The sequence below is a fragment of the Mauremys mutica genome, chromosome 11, assembly GCF_020497125.1.
Source record: "Mauremys mutica isolate MM-2020 ecotype Southern chromosome 11, ASM2049712v1, whole genome shotgun sequence".
Classification (NCBI taxonomy): Eukaryota; Metazoa; Chordata; order Testudines; family Geoemydidae; genus Mauremys; species Mauremys mutica.
In genome coordinates, this window is record NC_059082.1 from 3,757,145 (window position 1) to 3,775,426 (window position 18,282).

Below are 18,282 nucleotides of genomic sequence, written 5' to 3' on the forward strand. Positions count from 1 at the left end.
TGCTAGGAAATCCAAAAAGGCACCGTTAAACACTGTCATTTTGACTTCATGTTAATTGCTCAGATTTAGAAATGCCTTATGAGGCACATTAGAGAGACAAGGTGGCTGAGGTCATATCTTGTATTGGACCAGCTTCTGCTGGTGAGTGAGACGAGCTTTCAAGCTTACACAGAGCTCTTCTTCAGCTCTGGGAAATGTACTCAGAGGGTCACAGCTAAATACAAGGTGGAACTGATTCTTTAGTGTAAGTATTTAACACTTATTAAAAGAGCCCATTCAAGGTGAAATGGTCTGTTAACAACTCTCCAGTCATAGGACAAAGAAGTGGGGTTAGTAGGTTACAGATTGTTGTAATAAGCCATAAATCCAGTGTCTCTGTTCAGTCCATGATTTTTAGTGTCTAGCAACATTATAAATTCAAGTTCCCAGGCGCATCTTTTGAAGGTATTGTGCAGCTTTCCTTTGAGGACGAGGCCTGAGAGGTCAGATATGGAGTGACTGTTTTGTGAAAGGTGTTTTCCCCTGGGTGTTTTTCTCTTGTATCATTTATCTGTGTGAGGATGATTGTCTGGTTTCACCCACATGGTTGTTATTAGGGCATTTAATGCACTGGATCAGACACATAGCAGTAAGGGAACTGTTTTGGTTTGATAATGCTTTGGGAATTATCATTGGTGTTTCCCCCAGGCCTCTCTTAAAACAGCAGGTACCGCTGTCCAGCCAGTGCCAGTCTCCCCTGTGTCCAGACCCAGTTTCTTCTCCTTCCAAGTCCCAGTCTCTCCCTACCACCCCATGGTCTTTGTCCACTACTCCCTCTGCTATGCCCTGCACTCCATTTGCCTCTTTTATTTTCTGCATTTGAGTCAAGCTGTGTTCTCCTCCACACTGCTTGAGTGCCAGCACAGGGAGCCTTGGGAGTACAGTAGAGACCATCTCCCTGCTCTCAGTTCCTGTGCCCAGAACCAGAGCAGTCAGGAGCAGCAATTGCAGGCAAAATCCTGCTCAGCCCCTGCAGCCATGGGCTGGAGCATGCTCAGTATAGATGGAATCTTCAAAGAATTTAGCTGCCAAACTCTAACATGTCTCTACTGTGCATGTGCAAACTGAAACTTGTCAAAAGCTAGTAACTTAGCCAGATTTGGCACTTTTTCAAGGGAACAGCAAAAATGCACATCTCCAGAACAGGCCAAATTTCAGGCCCCTACCACAAAACCCAGGGATGCTAAAGGTGGTCAATAAAACTACTATAGGAAGTTTTTTAACCTGGGCAAAATATTTTTCCCTAATCTAGTTCTCAGAAATGGCAGAACCATTTTTGCTGAAACTTTAAAAAAAAAAATCAGACCGAGGCAGAGACCTGGCATGCAAAATTTCAGCCCAAATGGTTAACGTTTGGTAAAGTTACAAGTAACTGAAAACAGGGTTTTATAATGGGAAGGTATCAAGCAACCTTAACTACCGGGCTGCATTACCAGCTTTACTTATCATAAGAACATAAGAATGTCCATAGTAGGTTAGACCAATGGTCCATAAAAACTGGAAAGAGAGAGCAGTCAACAAGTCATTTCAATATTGTAAATCATCCCATTCGTCATGTTTTATTAAACTAAAACCCTTCCAGATCCCATTCTTACACCTGCAGGAGTCAGCCAAATAGGGAGCATCGTAAGAATTTTACATTCCTCCTGTGAGGTTCTTCTAATAATATATCAGGTATTTTTATATCCAGTTTATATGCGTGTGAGAGACACACACACAAACTAGGTATAAAATACTTGACACAGCTACATAGTTTTTATATACTATATTATAAAACTGTCTATAAAGTCTTTTAATTTATGATTTCACACGTTTCCTGACTCAGGTCCACTTATTCTATCATATATTAAATTGTAGCCTAGTTATTCTGTTGCCTCATTGTACTTAAAATGTAGCTGACCACAGCTGTTTATGTTATTCTTTTAATTTCCTTTATTTTACATTGCTGGCTCTATTAAACTGTCTAACCTTGAAAACTGCACCCTGCCAAACTCAGTAAAGAGCTCGTCCTCACACTGTGTTTCAGTCCTTATTTACTAGCCATCAGGAACACATGGGGAAGTGTCTTTTTCATGCTGCAACCTTTATTCAGTTTTTGAACAAATCCTACTTGTGAGGCAGTAAACTGTGACTAAATTGGGGGGAAGTTGCCATGGGAATGTCAGAACCAGAAGCCAGATAGTAAACCACTTGCACTTTACTATGAACTGATGTAATAGGCACTTCAGGTCCATGTGTGATAAGCCAGTTAGTTTAGAAAGTAAAGTGCAGCTCACGCAGCAAGGGATATAGTTTCACTTCATCACTGGCATGGAGGCAGCAAATCTCATTTGGAAGGCTCCCTCTGTTTACTTAGCTATTTAAAAACTCAGTAAGTTGGCAAACTGACACACTACGGTTTGTGCAATAAAGGAAGACTCCAGGCCAAATGCAAACATAGCAACAGACAAGGTCAGCTCCCACACTGCTGTCCTGGGCAACACAGTATGGGGAGGAGGTGAGCAGCCCTCAGTGGTGAAAGAACAGGTTAAGGACTATTTAGAAAAGCTGGACATGCACAAGTTCATGGGTCCAGATCTAATGCATCCGAGGGTGCTGAGGGAGTTGGCTGATGTGATTGCAGAGCCATTGGCCATTATCTTTGAAAACTTGTGGCAATCAGGGGAGGTCCTGGATGATTGGAAAAAGGCAAATATAGTGCCCATATTTAAAAAAGGGAAGAAGGAGAACCTGGGGAACTACAGACGGGTCAGCCTCACCTCAGTCCCTGAAAAAAGTTATGGAGCGGGTCCTCAAGGAATCCATTTTGAAGCACTTGGAGGAGAGGAAGGTGATCAGGAACAGTCAACATGGACTCACCAAAGGCAAGTCATACCTGACCAACCTGATTGCCTTCTATGATGAGATAACTGGCTCTGTGGATATGGGGAAAGCACTGGACGTGATCTATCTTGATTTTAGCAAAGCTTTTGATACTATCTCCCACAGTATTCTTGCCAGCAAGTTAAAATAGTATGGATCAGATGAATGGACCGTAAGGTGGATAGAAAGCTGGCTAGATTGTCGGGCTCAACAGGTAGTGATCAATTTCTCGATGTCTAGTTGGCAGCCGGTATCAAGCGGAGTGCCCCAGGGGTCGTTTCTGGGGCTGGTTTTGTTCAACATCTTTATTAATGATCCGGATGATGGGATGGATTGCATCCTCAGCAAATTCGCAGATGACACTAAGCTGGGGGGAGAGGTAGCTACGCTGGAGGATAGGGATAGGGTTCCAAGTGACCTAGACAAATTGGAGGATTGGGACAAAAGAAATCTGATGAGGTTCAACAAGGACAAGTGCAGAGTCCTGCACTTGGGAAGGAAGAATCCCATGCACCACTACAGGCTGGGGACTGACTGGCTAAGCAGCATTTCTGAAAAAAAAGACCTGGGGATTAAAGTGGATGAGAAGCTGGATATGAGTCAACAGTGTGCCCTTGTTGCCAAGGTTAATGGCATATTGGGCTGCATTAATAGGAGCATTGCCAGCAGATCGAGGGAAGTGATTATTCCCCTCTCTTCAGCACTGGTGAGGCCACATCTGGAGTATTGCATCCAGTTTTGGGCCCCCGACTACAGGAAGGATGTGGACAAATTGAAAAGAGTCCAGCAGAGGGCAATGAAAATTATCAGGAGGCTGTGGCACATGACTTACGAGGAGAGGCAGAGGGAACTGGACTTGTTTAGTCTTCAGAAGAAAAGAGTGAGGGGTGATTTGATAGCAGCCTTCAACTACCCAAAGTGGGGTTCCAAAGAGGATGGAGTTAGGATGTTCTCAGTGGTGGCAGATGACAGAATAAGGAGCAATGGTCTCAAGTTGCAGTGGGGGAGGTCTAGGTTGGATATTAGGAAAAACTATGTCACTAGGAAGGTGGTGAAGCACTGGAATGGCTTACTTAGGGAGGTGGTGGAATCTCCATCTTTAGAAGTTTTTAAAGCCCGGCTTGACAAAGCTCTGGCTGGGATGATTTAGTTGATGTTAATCCTGCTTTGAACAGGGGGTTGGACTAGATGATCTCCTGAGGACCCTTCCAACCCTAATCTTCTATGATTCTATGAACACTGAGACAACTTTTTTTAGGCCTTAGCAGTTCCATGGGTCCAGAGTCCCAGAAACCTTGTAGTACACCAAGTTTGCCGTGCACAGTTAGTTTTTTGATGAGGTTCTGGGCATAATTTATCTCATTATTTAAATATCATGGTAGTACTCATCTTACAAGTGTTACAGAAAGGTACAGGGAGACTCTGAGGGAAAGGATCCATGAAACCTTAGCTTGTCCTACAGTGCTAATCAACTACAGCACAAGAAGGTCTCAGAACTCTTCAATCAGAGATCTCAGAGCACTTTGCAAACTTTTATTAGCATACAACTATCTGGCCACAAGCTGACTCAGATTGGTTTTACACCAGTTAATTCCATTAAGTGCAATTGAGTTACTTCTAATTCACACTCCTGTGAGATCAGAATTAGGTCCTAACTGTCTAAAATAAATTTTGATTTGCCAGTTGGGTTATTTGTAGATGATATACCTGAACTGTCAGCATTTTCCCCAGAGTGAAGGCAGCACTTTTCTGAAATTCTTCAGCTTACTTTTAACAGTTTATAAAGAAAGCTGAGACCATGCAAGTATATTCAAAGCTCTCTGTGCTGGAAGTATTCTTTGCACTTGGAGCCTCTATGCTCTCTTTATTCTATAAAATGTTCAAAATGCTGAACTTCCCTAAAACAACAAAAAGCATGACTGAATGTTTCAGACTACAATGCTCCTGCCACAGAGAACACACATTACCTGAAACATCTGAGGTGTCTGTGTCCAGAGTCTCTTCCTTTTCCCAGTGTCACCGTCCTGAGTTCCATTCTTCCTAACTCAATATCACAAATGAGAGTGCCATTTTGCTAATTTGCCTAATCTTGACCCAATGTTTAATCTATTTACTTTAAGTTAAAATGACCCTGATGAAGCACATTTGTACTGTTATTTTAAAATAGCAAATGTAATGATAACTATACCTGTTCTAATTCATGTAAGAGCTGAAAAACAGGTATTGTAGGCACACCATATAACTGAGTTCAGTGCAAAATAGTACACCATAAATAAATTGCTTTTATTAATTCCCAATACATTAGTATTTCTTTTCAATTGCATGTGTTTTACATTAACTCATGGTGTTCCATAGTGGGATTCCAACAGAAACCCTAACACAAGTTTAAAAAACAGATCTAAAAACATCAGCTAGAATCAAGACACATTTACTAAAACATTATTTTAAAAGGTCATTTCGCCAGATCACGTCATATAAGTATTTACTTGGATAAGAGAGTGAGATATAAATCTTGTGTTCAAATATGCCCTGGGCCTGATGCAAACAAAACACCCATGATCCCTCACAGTATTTCTATTATATATGTGCCTTAAACTTTGCTAATTTTCCTAATGAAATTTCAGCAGTCTGCTGCAAAAAGAGCATGATCTAATATTGGGTAGCATGAGTTTGCCTGAAGTGAGATACTGTGTTATTTAGTCACTTGGGGGTTGGCAGATGGACCATTCACAGGTCTGTTTTATTTCAGCATTTGTCTGTTAAGCTGCTCATCCAAATTTGTTTAATCAATCAAATATTTCCAGAAAGCCCCTACTGTTTCTCTGCATGCAGAGATTCTCCTTTTCAGCTTACAAACAGCCACAAAACTCAGCAATTTTGCTTTCCAGTTGGAATTTGTACATGCAAATCAAGTAGTCTAGGCAGCTCAATAATACTACTGAGCAACAATAAAGGTAACTTCTGAGCAGTCTTCCTGTATCTCAGCAAGTAGCAACTTTGAAATGTTCACCAGCCTTTCTGAGTCACCTGTTCAAAGGAAAACTTCCAATCTGATGGAGCAACAGCTTGAAAATTTAGAGGATTATGGATGTAGGAGGAGTGTCAGAATCCTGGTTCAATGGAGAAATTTAAACACAGGAGCAGTATCATAGTGCTGGAGAGAGCAGGGAAAGGATTGGGGTTATTTCTGACCACCATAGAAAGAGGGCCCATTATATTCTGGCTTTTAAGCATTCTGATAGCCCAACCACCACCCACAGCTGAGAGTCAGGAAAGACTGCATCTGACGGCTTGTCACAACTATCAAGGAATTCATTAAAAAAAAATCAACAAAACTCTCTGTCCTGTTACATTTTGATCTTTATAGGCCTGCTCCTGCAAACCCAGAAGAACTCCCATTGACTGGATGGGCTGACTGTAGTAGCATGCATTACTAGCAGCATTGGCAACTCCTGCAATTTTATCACAAGTCTTATGATATTTGGTGTTTTTCTTAAAGCTTCAGCTCCTGGACTCATGTGATTACATGAGAATCTCAGCTTTCTTTTTAAAAATTAGAACTGCAGAGGAAAGCTATGAAGGGACCCCGAATGGCTAAAAAACAAGAAGGCAAATAAAAAGACCCAACATTTATTATTTTTTAAAATCTCATGATTTTTAAGCAAATCCCATGGTTTTGGGGGGCCTAACTCATGGTTTTTGAAGGATTGGGGTTGGTAATACTGAATAAGTTTCCCTTTCACATTGTGACTTCTTGCTTCAAATGTCCCTAAGACTAATTTAAAGGCACCTAATTTGGGAAATACTGGGTGTTTTGCACAGATGAAAATATGCTCTCTCTTTGAAGGCACTTGAAACATCAAAGGTGACTTTTAAGGGTTATACACCGTTAAGTTGACTGTTCAAGAATGTATTTGGCTTCATTTTTAATTAAAGTGGACTATGGTGGTAGTTACAAAACGGAGATACAATTATATGAATCAGTGTATTTACTCAGTAATGGGTCTCCAGGCAAAGTCAATCAGAACAAGAAAAACAGCAAACAGAAAAAGAAGAGGTACTACTACCTGTAAAGCTAATGAAAGAAAGACAGAGAAATGCAGAGAAGAAATAAAGTGTGCATAAATCCAATTTTTTAAAAATTAATACCCTTTGACACAGTGTTTTCTAAAAACTCCCTTAAAAAGAACAACCATGACTGACCAAAGACAGGTATTGTTTTTAAAGAACTGAAAATAAATAAAATTTAAAGAATAAATTCTGCATGAGGATGATATAACTTTGCCTCTTTCTCAGATGCAAAAAATAGCTATAAAAGCTAATTCATTAAATTCTGTAAAGATTTTCTTTTTGAGAATTAAATTAAGCATACTTTTACTACTTTATAATTTCACAAGTTATAAACTACCATACAAACATTAATCACTCAAGCTGGATACAGTTGGAGTTAAAAAAAAAAAAAGACAGCCAACAGCTTCTGCATATCAATTTAAAGAATTTCCCTTAAGTATTTATATTTCCTTTCTGATTTTTTTCAATAAATACTTATTGAGTTGATTTGATATTTACCAGCAGAGTATTTTCACTAAAAACAAAGTACATACATGGATCAACATTATATATCATTTAGAGTTAGTCATAAAATATTATTTAAAAAATGGGTTTTTCTATTCCAACTTGTAAACTTGTGCCTAGAAAACAAACAGAACAATTAAAGGTTTTTAAAAATCTATAAAATGATAACAAATATTTATGACTGTTTTTTTCCTTAAGATTTTTGTATCATTGGTGATTTTAATATATTGGTTAATTCACTCATTTTAGATTGAATCATAAAAAAATGCCATTCTGCAGAAAAAAAGCCTCACCTTAAACGATACATATGAAATGTCTTTCATTCTTCAGAATTCTTGCTTTTCCCAGTGAAGTATAGGACAATTCTTGCGTATCCTACTTTTCAGGCCTTATCTAGTAATTCAGCTGTAAATGATTTTACAATAAGGTGTAGAGATGTCTCTCTTTTAGAGGTTTAAGTTAACTGTCATGCTAAAAGGTTTCTGTCTGTCAAATAAAAGGATTTCAACTGAATCATTACAGAACATATGGTGGTGACATTTTAATAATTACCCTATTTCATAATTACTTTTAGAGTGGCTTATGATTACACATCTAAATAGCTTGATAAACAACAGTCAAATCATTCTGCTATGCCAGTACACTATAAACGGTGCACTACCAATTGTATGACTCTTTAGTGGCATCAAACTCCACATCTGAATGTTATTGCAAAAAATTCCACACAACAAAAACGTAATTTTATTTTGGAAGTCACTTTTTATGGGACAATGCACATGATCGCTAAAGAGAGGATTATGTGTTCTTATTCACATTGATTTTATATTTTCATGTTCTTTGAAGTTTTTATAAATTAAAGGGGAGGTTTTAAAATGTATTTATAGGTGGTAACTTAAGACAGAAAAAATGGTTAGCACAATTAAACTAACATTAAAAAATATTAAAAGGGGCCCTCTTAGAAAATTCCACATACAACATCTCTATACAAGAGATCACAGACATCTGGAGTTCGATCCTGGAAGGTGCTGAATACTCAATCCTTGATCCAGAAAAGCATTTAAACACATCCTTAACTTTAGGGAATAAAGTGCTTAAAGTTAAACCTGTGCTTAAGTGCTTTACAGGAGCAGGGGCAGACTGCTCAGCATTTTGTAGGCTCAAGCCGTGGAATAGTAACGAATATTTAAAACCTCAAAAGCCAGCCCCATGAAATTACTGTCCTACCTTTCTACAAACTTGTAGTCAATAAATCAAACTTTCATCTTTGATCTTGGATTGCACAAAACCTGGCAGGAAATATAGCTGTATGATTTCCCCAAATGTGACTTTAAAAAAAAAGGTCAACAAAGCCCAATATCTGCCTCTAATGGATATAAAGGTTAAGATAATAAGAGTACATCATTAAAGGTATTTAGAGTATTAGAGTGGCACCTCAGCTCTCTTGCATATTTTAATATAATTTACCAAGCCACTACAAACACCCCTTCCAATGCTCATGCTCACCCCATCTCATGCTTCCCACACAAACATAACACATCACACTTAACTGCTGCACATATTTCAACACTGAGTATTTGCTAATGTTCCTGAGGTGGTGGTTAACATTTTGTGCAATGCTGTAAGGGAGGCTTATGTATTCTTGTCTGGTAATAAGTTTGCTTATCTATTACAGGCAAAAGACAGTTCTTTATGAAGATGAAGAGTCTGTTGCTTTCAATGAACACGAGTTCGACTACAGTGACAGAATGTCCAATAACTTGGCATAGATTTGAGTTGGCGGGGTGACATAGTCAACAAACCTTAATTCCTTTTATGAAAAGCTTTTGTTTTAAGAAACATATATCAAAGCATAAATGTACTAGCCTATCCAGTTATACAAGTAGGAGGCACGGAGGCAGTTTTTGTGGGGATCATCATTATTGACTTTCCAAACTTTTGATTTAAAATTGGTTGGAAGGAATCTTATTTTTTCTTAATATTCCTTACCCCCATAAAAGGTTATATCATTTTGATTAAATGAAATAGGCAAAAATCTCATTAAATTTCATGGGAGCAAGATCAAGTCCACATTAGGGCTGGTTGAACAGTTAAACTAATTCTTTAGTATTTTCATGAATAACAGGAATAAGTTCAGTTTGCTATGAAGTCATTTTCCTTTAATCACACATATTCAGCAGCTGCCACGTAGTGGTGAAAATGTTTACAAACTCAAAAACGTTCATACAATTTATCACAAGTGATTATTTGTCCAAAATCTGTAGTAGAAAGTGCAGTATTTGTTATCCTCTATTCATTATTTTCCTGCCTAAAAAGTTTCAATAATTCAATCAAGAAGCAGCATTAACACCATAAGACACAGACAATCAAGCCTATGAATACTGAACAGCAAACACTCAACGCGAACAGGCTGTAAATAGGCCACATGCTGACAATTATTTATCCTGTCTACAAATGAATACTTATGAACGACAAATACTGTACATTCAAAAAAAAATCAGGCTTGGTTTGTGAATAATTCACTAACTGAAAAAGGAGCTAAATTCATAACAATTATTCATAACAAAACAGTTCAACAAGCTCTTATGTGCAGGCTAGACAACAAACTTCTGATCTGTCAAGTAATCTCTGTTTCTGAACTTTCCCATGACAATTCAACTTTTGACCCTACTGGCTTTATTTTTCTCTCCTTTACTAAGATTGTCAACATTTACAAAGCTCTGTCATATGACAATCAGGATCAGAACTCTCTTGTCTTCTGTGGTATCTTATGCTTTTCCATTCCATTTCCACATTTCTATTTCTTTGTAACATTTACTTAGGAAGACACTACCTGCCCAGCCAATGAGTCAAGCCAACTACTGATTTGGCCAAACCTCTTGTTTCTGGTTTCTTAGAGGGAAAAACAAACAACCAAATAGCAGAGCTTTGATATTTGAAATGAATATCCCAAATCAATAACAGAATGAATGATATGTTTAAAAGCCAGAAATATATTTTCAAGTTAAGTTTATTTAAAAATTTGCATCATTTGAGTGGATACTACTAAAAGACCAAGAATGAGCATGTTGCAGTAGTCCGACTGTTAAATTAGTACTATCATGGTATGATCCAAGATTTATTAGAAAAAGTTGTAAGAAACTCCACGTCAGAGATACTGAACCAAGAAATCTATAAGATCAAATGGATTTAATATGAAGTTCTAGACATTATGCCAAAAAACTCTGAAGCTTCAATTTTCAAACAGTTTTTAACACGCACAGATAAAAAATATACAGAAAAGTAGGAACAACGGTATATGACAAAAGTCTTTAAGAACTCATGTTATTTTAAAAGAAATCTTAAGAAAACAGAAACAATATAGAACAGCAAGTGCCTATGCACAAGCAGCCGAAAGTATAAATTATTTTGAATTAATTAAGAACAACTTGCACATATATCAGAAGAGAGCAAGCTCCCCTTAGTAAAGTGAAGAAAGGGTTGGAGCCTTTGATTTGTTAACACTTCACAAGGCTTGGCTTTTCATCCTCTAGATCTCAAAGTTCATTAACCGTTTGGTACCTAGTGAGCAAAAATATGGCTCTGTAAGCAGCATCTATACAGCATAATTCAGGAGATAAATCTCTCTGATCATTGATTCATGCACTGTCCCAACCTGAAAACGTGGTTGATTTGGATTATCTCCTCTTCAAAGGCCACATTAGGTATATGGGGAAGTTAGGAAGAAGCCACCAAGAATGTTCAAGGAAACCTCTTGTTTCATTATGGCTTACTTTCCAAAATAAATAAAAAAGCCTTAAAAAAAAATGAAGTCATAAGAAAAACATGGGCTCCAGCAAACAAAGGCAAGAGGTATCAGCCTTGTCATAAAAAAAATTCACTTGCGGTCAAATGTTGGACACAAAACTTGAATAAATAAGCTTTGAATGGGGAATATCCTCAGAAGTTGGAGGATGGGAAAAAAATCATCCCTTTTCCAGCCCAGAGTACTAGCACAGCTCCTACAGTCTAGGAAATTCCCCTATATAATGTGTCTGTGTCTGCATTTTGTCCAGAGCCCCACGTGGTAGCAGATTCTCTGACCACACTTGCACTTCTCCTGTGCTTCCTTCCTTTGAGCCATGGAGAAAGAGGTCCCATAAAGGAGAACTTCCATGACGACTAGGGTTCAGTGTTGATAAATGCAAAGTAATGCACATTGGAAAACATAATCCCAACTATACATATAAAATGATGGCGTCTAAATTAGTTGTTACCACTCAAGAAAGAGAACTTGGAGCCATTGTAGATAGTTTTCTGAAAACATCCACTCAATGTGCAGCGACAATCAGAAAAGCTAACAGAATGTTGTGAATCATTAAGAAAGGGATAGAGAGTAAGTCAGAAAATATCATATTACCTCTATATAAATCCATGGTATGCCCCACATCTTGAATACTGCTGTAGATGTGGTCGCCCCCTCTCAAAAAAAGATATATTGGAAATGGAAAAGATACACAAAAGGGCAACAAAAATGTTTAGGGGTATGGAACAGCTTTCATATGAGGAAAGATTAATGAGACTGGGACTTTTCAGCTTGGAAAAGACGATTAAGGGGGGATATGATAGAGGTCTATAAAATCATGACGTGTGGCGAAAGTAAATAAGGAAGTGTTATTTACTCCTCATAACACAAGAACTAAGGGTCACCAAATGAAATTAATAGGCAGCAGGTTTAAAACAAAAGGAAGTATTTCTTCACACAGCATACAGTCAACCTGTGTAACACCTTGCCAGAGAATGTTGTGAAAACCAAGACACTAACAGGGTTCAAAAAAGAATTAGATAAGTTCATGTTGGATAGGTCCATCAATGGCTATTAGTCAGGAAGGGCAGAGATGGTGTCCCTAGCTTCTGTTTGCCAGAAGTTGGGAATGGGTGACAGGGGATGGATCACTTGATGATTACTTGTTTTGTTCATTCCCTCAGAAGCACCTGGCATTGGCCGCTGTTGGAAGACAAGACACTGGGCTAGATGGACCTTTGGTCTGACCCAGTATGGCTGTTCTTACGTTCTTATGGAGTGCTCCAAGAAGCCCCCTTTGCAGCCCACTTCCTTCCCCATGTATCAGAACCATGGTAGTTTGACTGCAGTTAGGGCCTTCTCTACTTGTGAACAAGAATAGGGAGCCAAGGGTTGCTCCTTGACGTTTATTTGGTAGCTACAAGAACCACTATCCTGTACCAGACTAACCCCCTTTGCATTCCTATCGTTGAGAGTCACTAGCCCAAGAGTGTAGATCTATTTGGTGTTATTTAATTTTAACAAATAAACATTAAAAGACTAAAAACTTTACTTCAGCCCTCTACACTAAGTGGTAAATATTACAACAGCATTGCACAACAACCCTTACAAAAGGAAACTGTAAAATTTTAAACTAACAATATATCTAAGCATAATTCATTCAGATGCCAACACAAATTTAACAACAGAATAAGCTTATCCAAGGTCAACAACCCATCATGGTAAACACTGAAAATGAACATTTTTTAAAAATGGTGTTTAATTACTGAGATGAATATTGTTACAACAGAGATCAGGTCTAGATGACAATGACAAACTAGAAAATCGAACTTTAAAATTAAAGTTAATGCAATGAAGGGCACCAATAAATAACTATTTTTAAGAGTCTATTCGTGGTTCTTAAGAACTATGTTTAAAAGCTTTATATCATCCTCTAGCAACTTCTTCAACACCTTTTTGTTTTGCTCTGCCTGACTTCCACAGAAAACATGTTTCATAGCATCAAGAACAGCAATAGCTTTTACACTAATATCCTCTGGGACATATTTCTTGTCAGAACTATCAATATATGTAGTTAGCTGAGGACTAAAATCATACAGCAGGTTAATAAATGCTCTTAACTTTCTGATTTCTGCTGTGTCCTGTTCTACTTCTTCTGTGTTCTGTTCTACCTTTTTTTTCAGAGGTGAAGGCTTAGGTTGGTGATACAGCAGACCTAGTGAAGCCTCTGCTTCTTTTTCCAGCATAAGAGATTTCGTTATATAGTTTTCAGATGATTCAACATACTCTTGGAGATGTGGATTTTGTTTAACATAATGTGGTGGCTTCTGTAACAATTTTTTTAGCTTTTCAATCTTCTCCAAGATTGCTTCACCTGCAGGTCGATGTTTCACCTTGTCATATACATGTAGCTTTTTCACCTTTGCAACGTGTTTCAGTTTTTCTGCTTTTTTGGTGATGTTTTCTGTTTCTTTGAGTTTTTTTACATTCTTTAAAGACTGAACTAGATTTTCCAGGGATCCATTTGTTAACTGATCAAAAGTCTTACTTTTTCTTTTCGAAACAGCATTTTCAAATGTAATAAATATGTTTTTCAGTGGTGTTGTTGAGCTAGAAGACTCATTAGTGTGTAAAACAACAGAAACTTCCGTGCCAGTTCGCAGTCTCCAAAATGGGGTTGTTGTAGATGTGGTAAATTGTCTTGTAACAGCAGCCTTTTTCTTTGACTTCTGTAGCTTTCCACCATGTTTTTGGCCCACATTTAACCAAAGAGAGTCAATATTTCCATTAACATATGATTTCACTATTTTGGGTGTAATGATTGTTTGCTCAGTTGGTGTGCGCTGTGTAGGAACATCTTGTATCATATCCTGCAGAATCTCCACGAGGTTCCTCAGGGTTTTCTCTTCTTTCTTTTCTTCAGACCCAAAAGGTGTTGTATGAGATTCTATAAAAGATTATCAAATGATTATAAAGTGCACTCATAGAAATTGCAGGTCCACATTTGCCTAATATACTTTCACCTATATCATGCGTAAAACAAATTCCAGCTATATCTGGACTTTTGCCATAACTTTAATGATTTTCATATTTATAGAAAATCTATGCTTTTTTACATTTTTAATGTAACCCTGCCTTCTTAAATGAATGATGTAGGACATTTGCATTGAGTTTCTCTTTTGCAAGCCTGCAAGTTGGGGACTTTTCTACTCTTAGTTCTAGAATGCTGAAATATAGGCACAGGCACCGCTCCCCAAGAGCTAGCTGCTTTGAAACAGATCTAAATGATGCAATTTTACAGTTAGGATCTGCAAAGAAATTGATGTGAATGAGAGCAAGGAGTTCTTACCATAGATTGTTAAGTTGTCTGTTCCTGAGCTTGAAACCTGGATAGATGAGGTTGGATGCACACTGATCTGTTAAGCACAAAAATAACTGTAATTGCAATATGACTTTCATGTCATGATAACAATATTTTTCTTCATATTAGTAGTCCACATTATTTTGGGGCAATAATTAAGGCAGATTTCCAGACAAAATAATTTGACCTAATCAGAACATTATAGCTAAAACAAAACAAAACAAAACAAAGTCAACAAATTCAAAGTTAAGGTTACCAAAAAAAAAAAAAAGAGAGAGAGAGAGAGTGAGAAAGAGAGATTCCAAACAACAGAGAACATAGATCTCAGATATTTGTTGTACCACACACAATCATAACTTTGCCTCCCTTCTACTTTCACTATACAAGGTAAACATATGTCTTTGGCAAGGTCACCTAAAATGTTAAAACTGCAAATACTGTGATGGTTCTGCCTGGGACCCTGACATCTGGAAACATCTTCAAAACTATGTATTTAGCATTTTGCCATCTTAAACCACATTTTCCATTATTTACAAAAAAAGAATGCCAAGGTTGGAAATTAAGCATGCAAAAGTTAGGAAATGCCAGAATTAAGATTGCCTATGCAACTTTAATTTTCCCCCTTGTGTAGTCTTTAATTATATGACCACATACTATTTTTTTCATAAGACCTCTGCCGTATTGAGTGCACAGGATGGAAGGTGCTCATTCATAGCTTGATCCTGCTACTACTGAAAGGAGAGTTCAGATTCCTATTGACTTTTGTGTTGCAGGAACAAGTACTGAATAGGTAGCTATTCAATATTTATTTTTATCCTCATCATTCAATGTATGACCCCATTCTTTGTTTACTGCACACCATTCAAGCCCTGTACTAAATACAGAACTATTTATTTTCTTACATGGGCTTTTCTATGGCATTCATCACTGAAGTGCCTTAGTGCTTCAAAAACATTAATGAATTTATCTTTACAATGCCCTTTGAAGTGAAGTGATATTATTATTCCCATTTCACAGATGGGAAACTGAGGCTCGGAGCTATCGTCAAAAGTGTCCACTAATTTCGGGTGTACTCCTCAATGTACCTACAGCCTAATTTTTCAAAGCACTTAGCATTTTTATTGCACATTATATGTTCAAAGCACAGCACCCATTGACGTCAGTTGCAGGTATGAGTGCTCAGCACTTCCGCAAATCCAACCCCTGTGTCTCATGTTGGACACCCAGAAAATGGGGAACACCTAAGGGCCATCTGCAAAAATTTTGGTTTAAGTGACTTGTCCAGTCTCACACAGAAATTATGTGATGGAGGCAGAGATAGACTCCAGAATGGTATTCACCCGCCTTAACCATGAGACAACCCTTTATCTTCATGCAGTCCCCAGTCTGATTCACTGCATACCTTCCAATTTATACAACTAATGACTTAAAAACATGAGGCAGATATCCTCCAGAAAAGCCCCCATATGGTTGCAGAGACAAGCTTGAAATGTGAACCCCAATGGTACAAAAGCCAAATAAAAAGAAATTCAATCTTTTTATTTTTAAAAAACTCATAATTTTTAAGCCAGACTTGTGATTTTTGGTGCTTTTTGAATGCTTGAGGTTGGTAATATTGCTTATAATTCAGCCAAATTTGAGTGAATTTTCACAGGGGCAGCAAAAGGCACCTCTCTGACCCCAGGAGGATCCCCTCACAAATTTCAAGTCTGTGATCCAAAACACAGTGACGCTAAAACTTTTCAACAAAAAAGTTGTAAGAATTTGTTAACATTGGCAAATAACATATATTTCCCCTGACCACTTTCTTGAGAACAGATTAACTGTTTTTTGCTGAAACTTTCAAAGACACTGAGTCTGGGGCAAATACCTAGCATGGAAAATTTCAGCCTAAACTGTTCAAATTTGTCAAAATTAGGAGTACCTGAAAACAGGAGCTTATAATAGATAGTGTGAGGCAATCTTAACCACAGGCATCTTTCAGCTCTGTCTATAATAATCTAAACACAAAGGTAAGGATGTTGAAACTGCCCACGGGTGCAGGCAGTCCAACTACTGTGAACAGAAAGGAGTTAAAATGATTATAAATTTTCCAGTATGTGCAGCATGAGATAAATATATTAGGAAGGGAGAGTGGGAGTTAGATATGTCTTTGAAAAGTACATGAAATTTTGGAAGAAAGATGCTGTGTTCCTGTATTGTTAAGGAAGGATGAACTAGAAGTGTGCTTTGTAATTCTGTAACTGTCTTTATTATCTATTTCACTCTATAGTTATATTAATTCTACAATGCCTTTTCAGACACATTTGTGTGAAAACCCCATACCAAATAAAGTTTATTATTATTCCATTCTTGTGGTTTTAGGATGTTTTAGCATCTATAATCCCTATTGGATGACTTTCCTTCAAAAACAGACTCCAACGAGAAACTGCTGAACTTGAATTAATATGCATACTAGACACTATCAACTTAGGCTTGAACAGAGACTGGGAATGGCTGAGCCATTACACACATTGAATCTATTTCCCCATGTTAAGTATCCTCACACCTCTTGTCAAACTGTCTGTAATGGGCCATCTTAATTATCACTACAAAAGTTTTTTCTCTTAATTAATTAGCCTCTTAGAGTTGAACTAGCACCAAGAAATGGATTTTGAGTTTTGAATATCTGAGTTCACAAAAGTTTGGTCATTAATTAAACCCATATCAGGCCTCTGACATCAGTCAGACAGCAAGGTGGAAAGATTTAATCGGACATTGAAAATACAGTTGTGAATGTTTTGAAGCACCATCACAGAGACTGAGTTATGCACCTACCATTTTTACTGAAAGCAAAGAAAACTGCTATGAGTAACTCAAATATTCAAAACTCAAAATCCATTTCTTGGTGCTAGTTCACTCCCAGGGAAACACCAAATCTAGCGATAAAAGAATTTACTGCAGAGATATGTAGGGCCTTGTTTTTATATGTGGCCTCTATTTTTAATTTATTATATTATTATTATTTATTTGTATTACTATAGCACCTAGAAACTCTAGTCAAGGGCCAAGACTCTTTTATGCTAGACCAGGGATGGGCAAACTATGGCCCGTGGGCCGGATCCGGCCCTTCAGGGCTTTGGATCCGGCCCGCGGGATTACCCCTGGTGGTGCTGCGGGCCCGGCGCTGCTTTCAGAAGCAGCCCCCAGGCCAGGAGGCAAAGGGCTCCATGTGCGCACGCAGAGCCCTCTGCCCCCCCCCCCAGGGGCCGCAGCACTTCCTGGAGTGGCGTGGGGACAGGGCAGGCATGCAGGGAGCCTGCCCTGGCCCTGGTGTGCGCCACTGCCACCCCGGAGCCACTTTAGGTAAGCGGCACCGGGCTGGAGCTCAAACCCCTCCTGCCCCCCGCCCCCCAACTTCCTGCCCTAAGCCCTCTGCCTGTACCTCGCACCCCTCCTGCACCCAACTCCCTGCCCTGAGCCCCTTTCTGCACTCCTGTGCATTCCAACCACCTGCCCTGAGCTCCCTGCTGCACCCTGCACCCCGTGCACCCCAACTCCCTGCCCTGAGCCCCATCCTGCACTCCGTACCCCTCCTGTACCCCAACCCCCTTCCCTGAGCCCCCTCTTACACTCTGCACCCCTTCTCTGCCCCAATCCCTTGTCCTGAGCCCCTTCCTCCACA

General features: G+C 38.5%; 1 protein-coding gene across 1 annotated transcript in view; it reads right to left on the reverse strand.

Annotated features, from left to right (window-relative positions):
- Positions 1-12,430: 12,430 nt before the first annotated feature.
- LOC123343716 overlaps positions 12,431-18,282 on the reverse strand; it is a 50,932-nt gene continuing 45,080 nt past the window's right edge. The window contains exons 7-8 of the mRNA XM_044978995.1: positions 14,607-14,673; positions 12,431-14,204 (exon numbers count right to left, since the gene is read on the reverse strand). Coding sequence (XP_044834930.1) covers positions 13,144-14,204; positions 14,607-14,673 — 1,128 coding nt within the window. The 3' untranslated portion in view covers positions 12,431-13,143. The remainder of the gene's footprint in view (positions 14,205-14,606; positions 14,674-18,282) is intronic.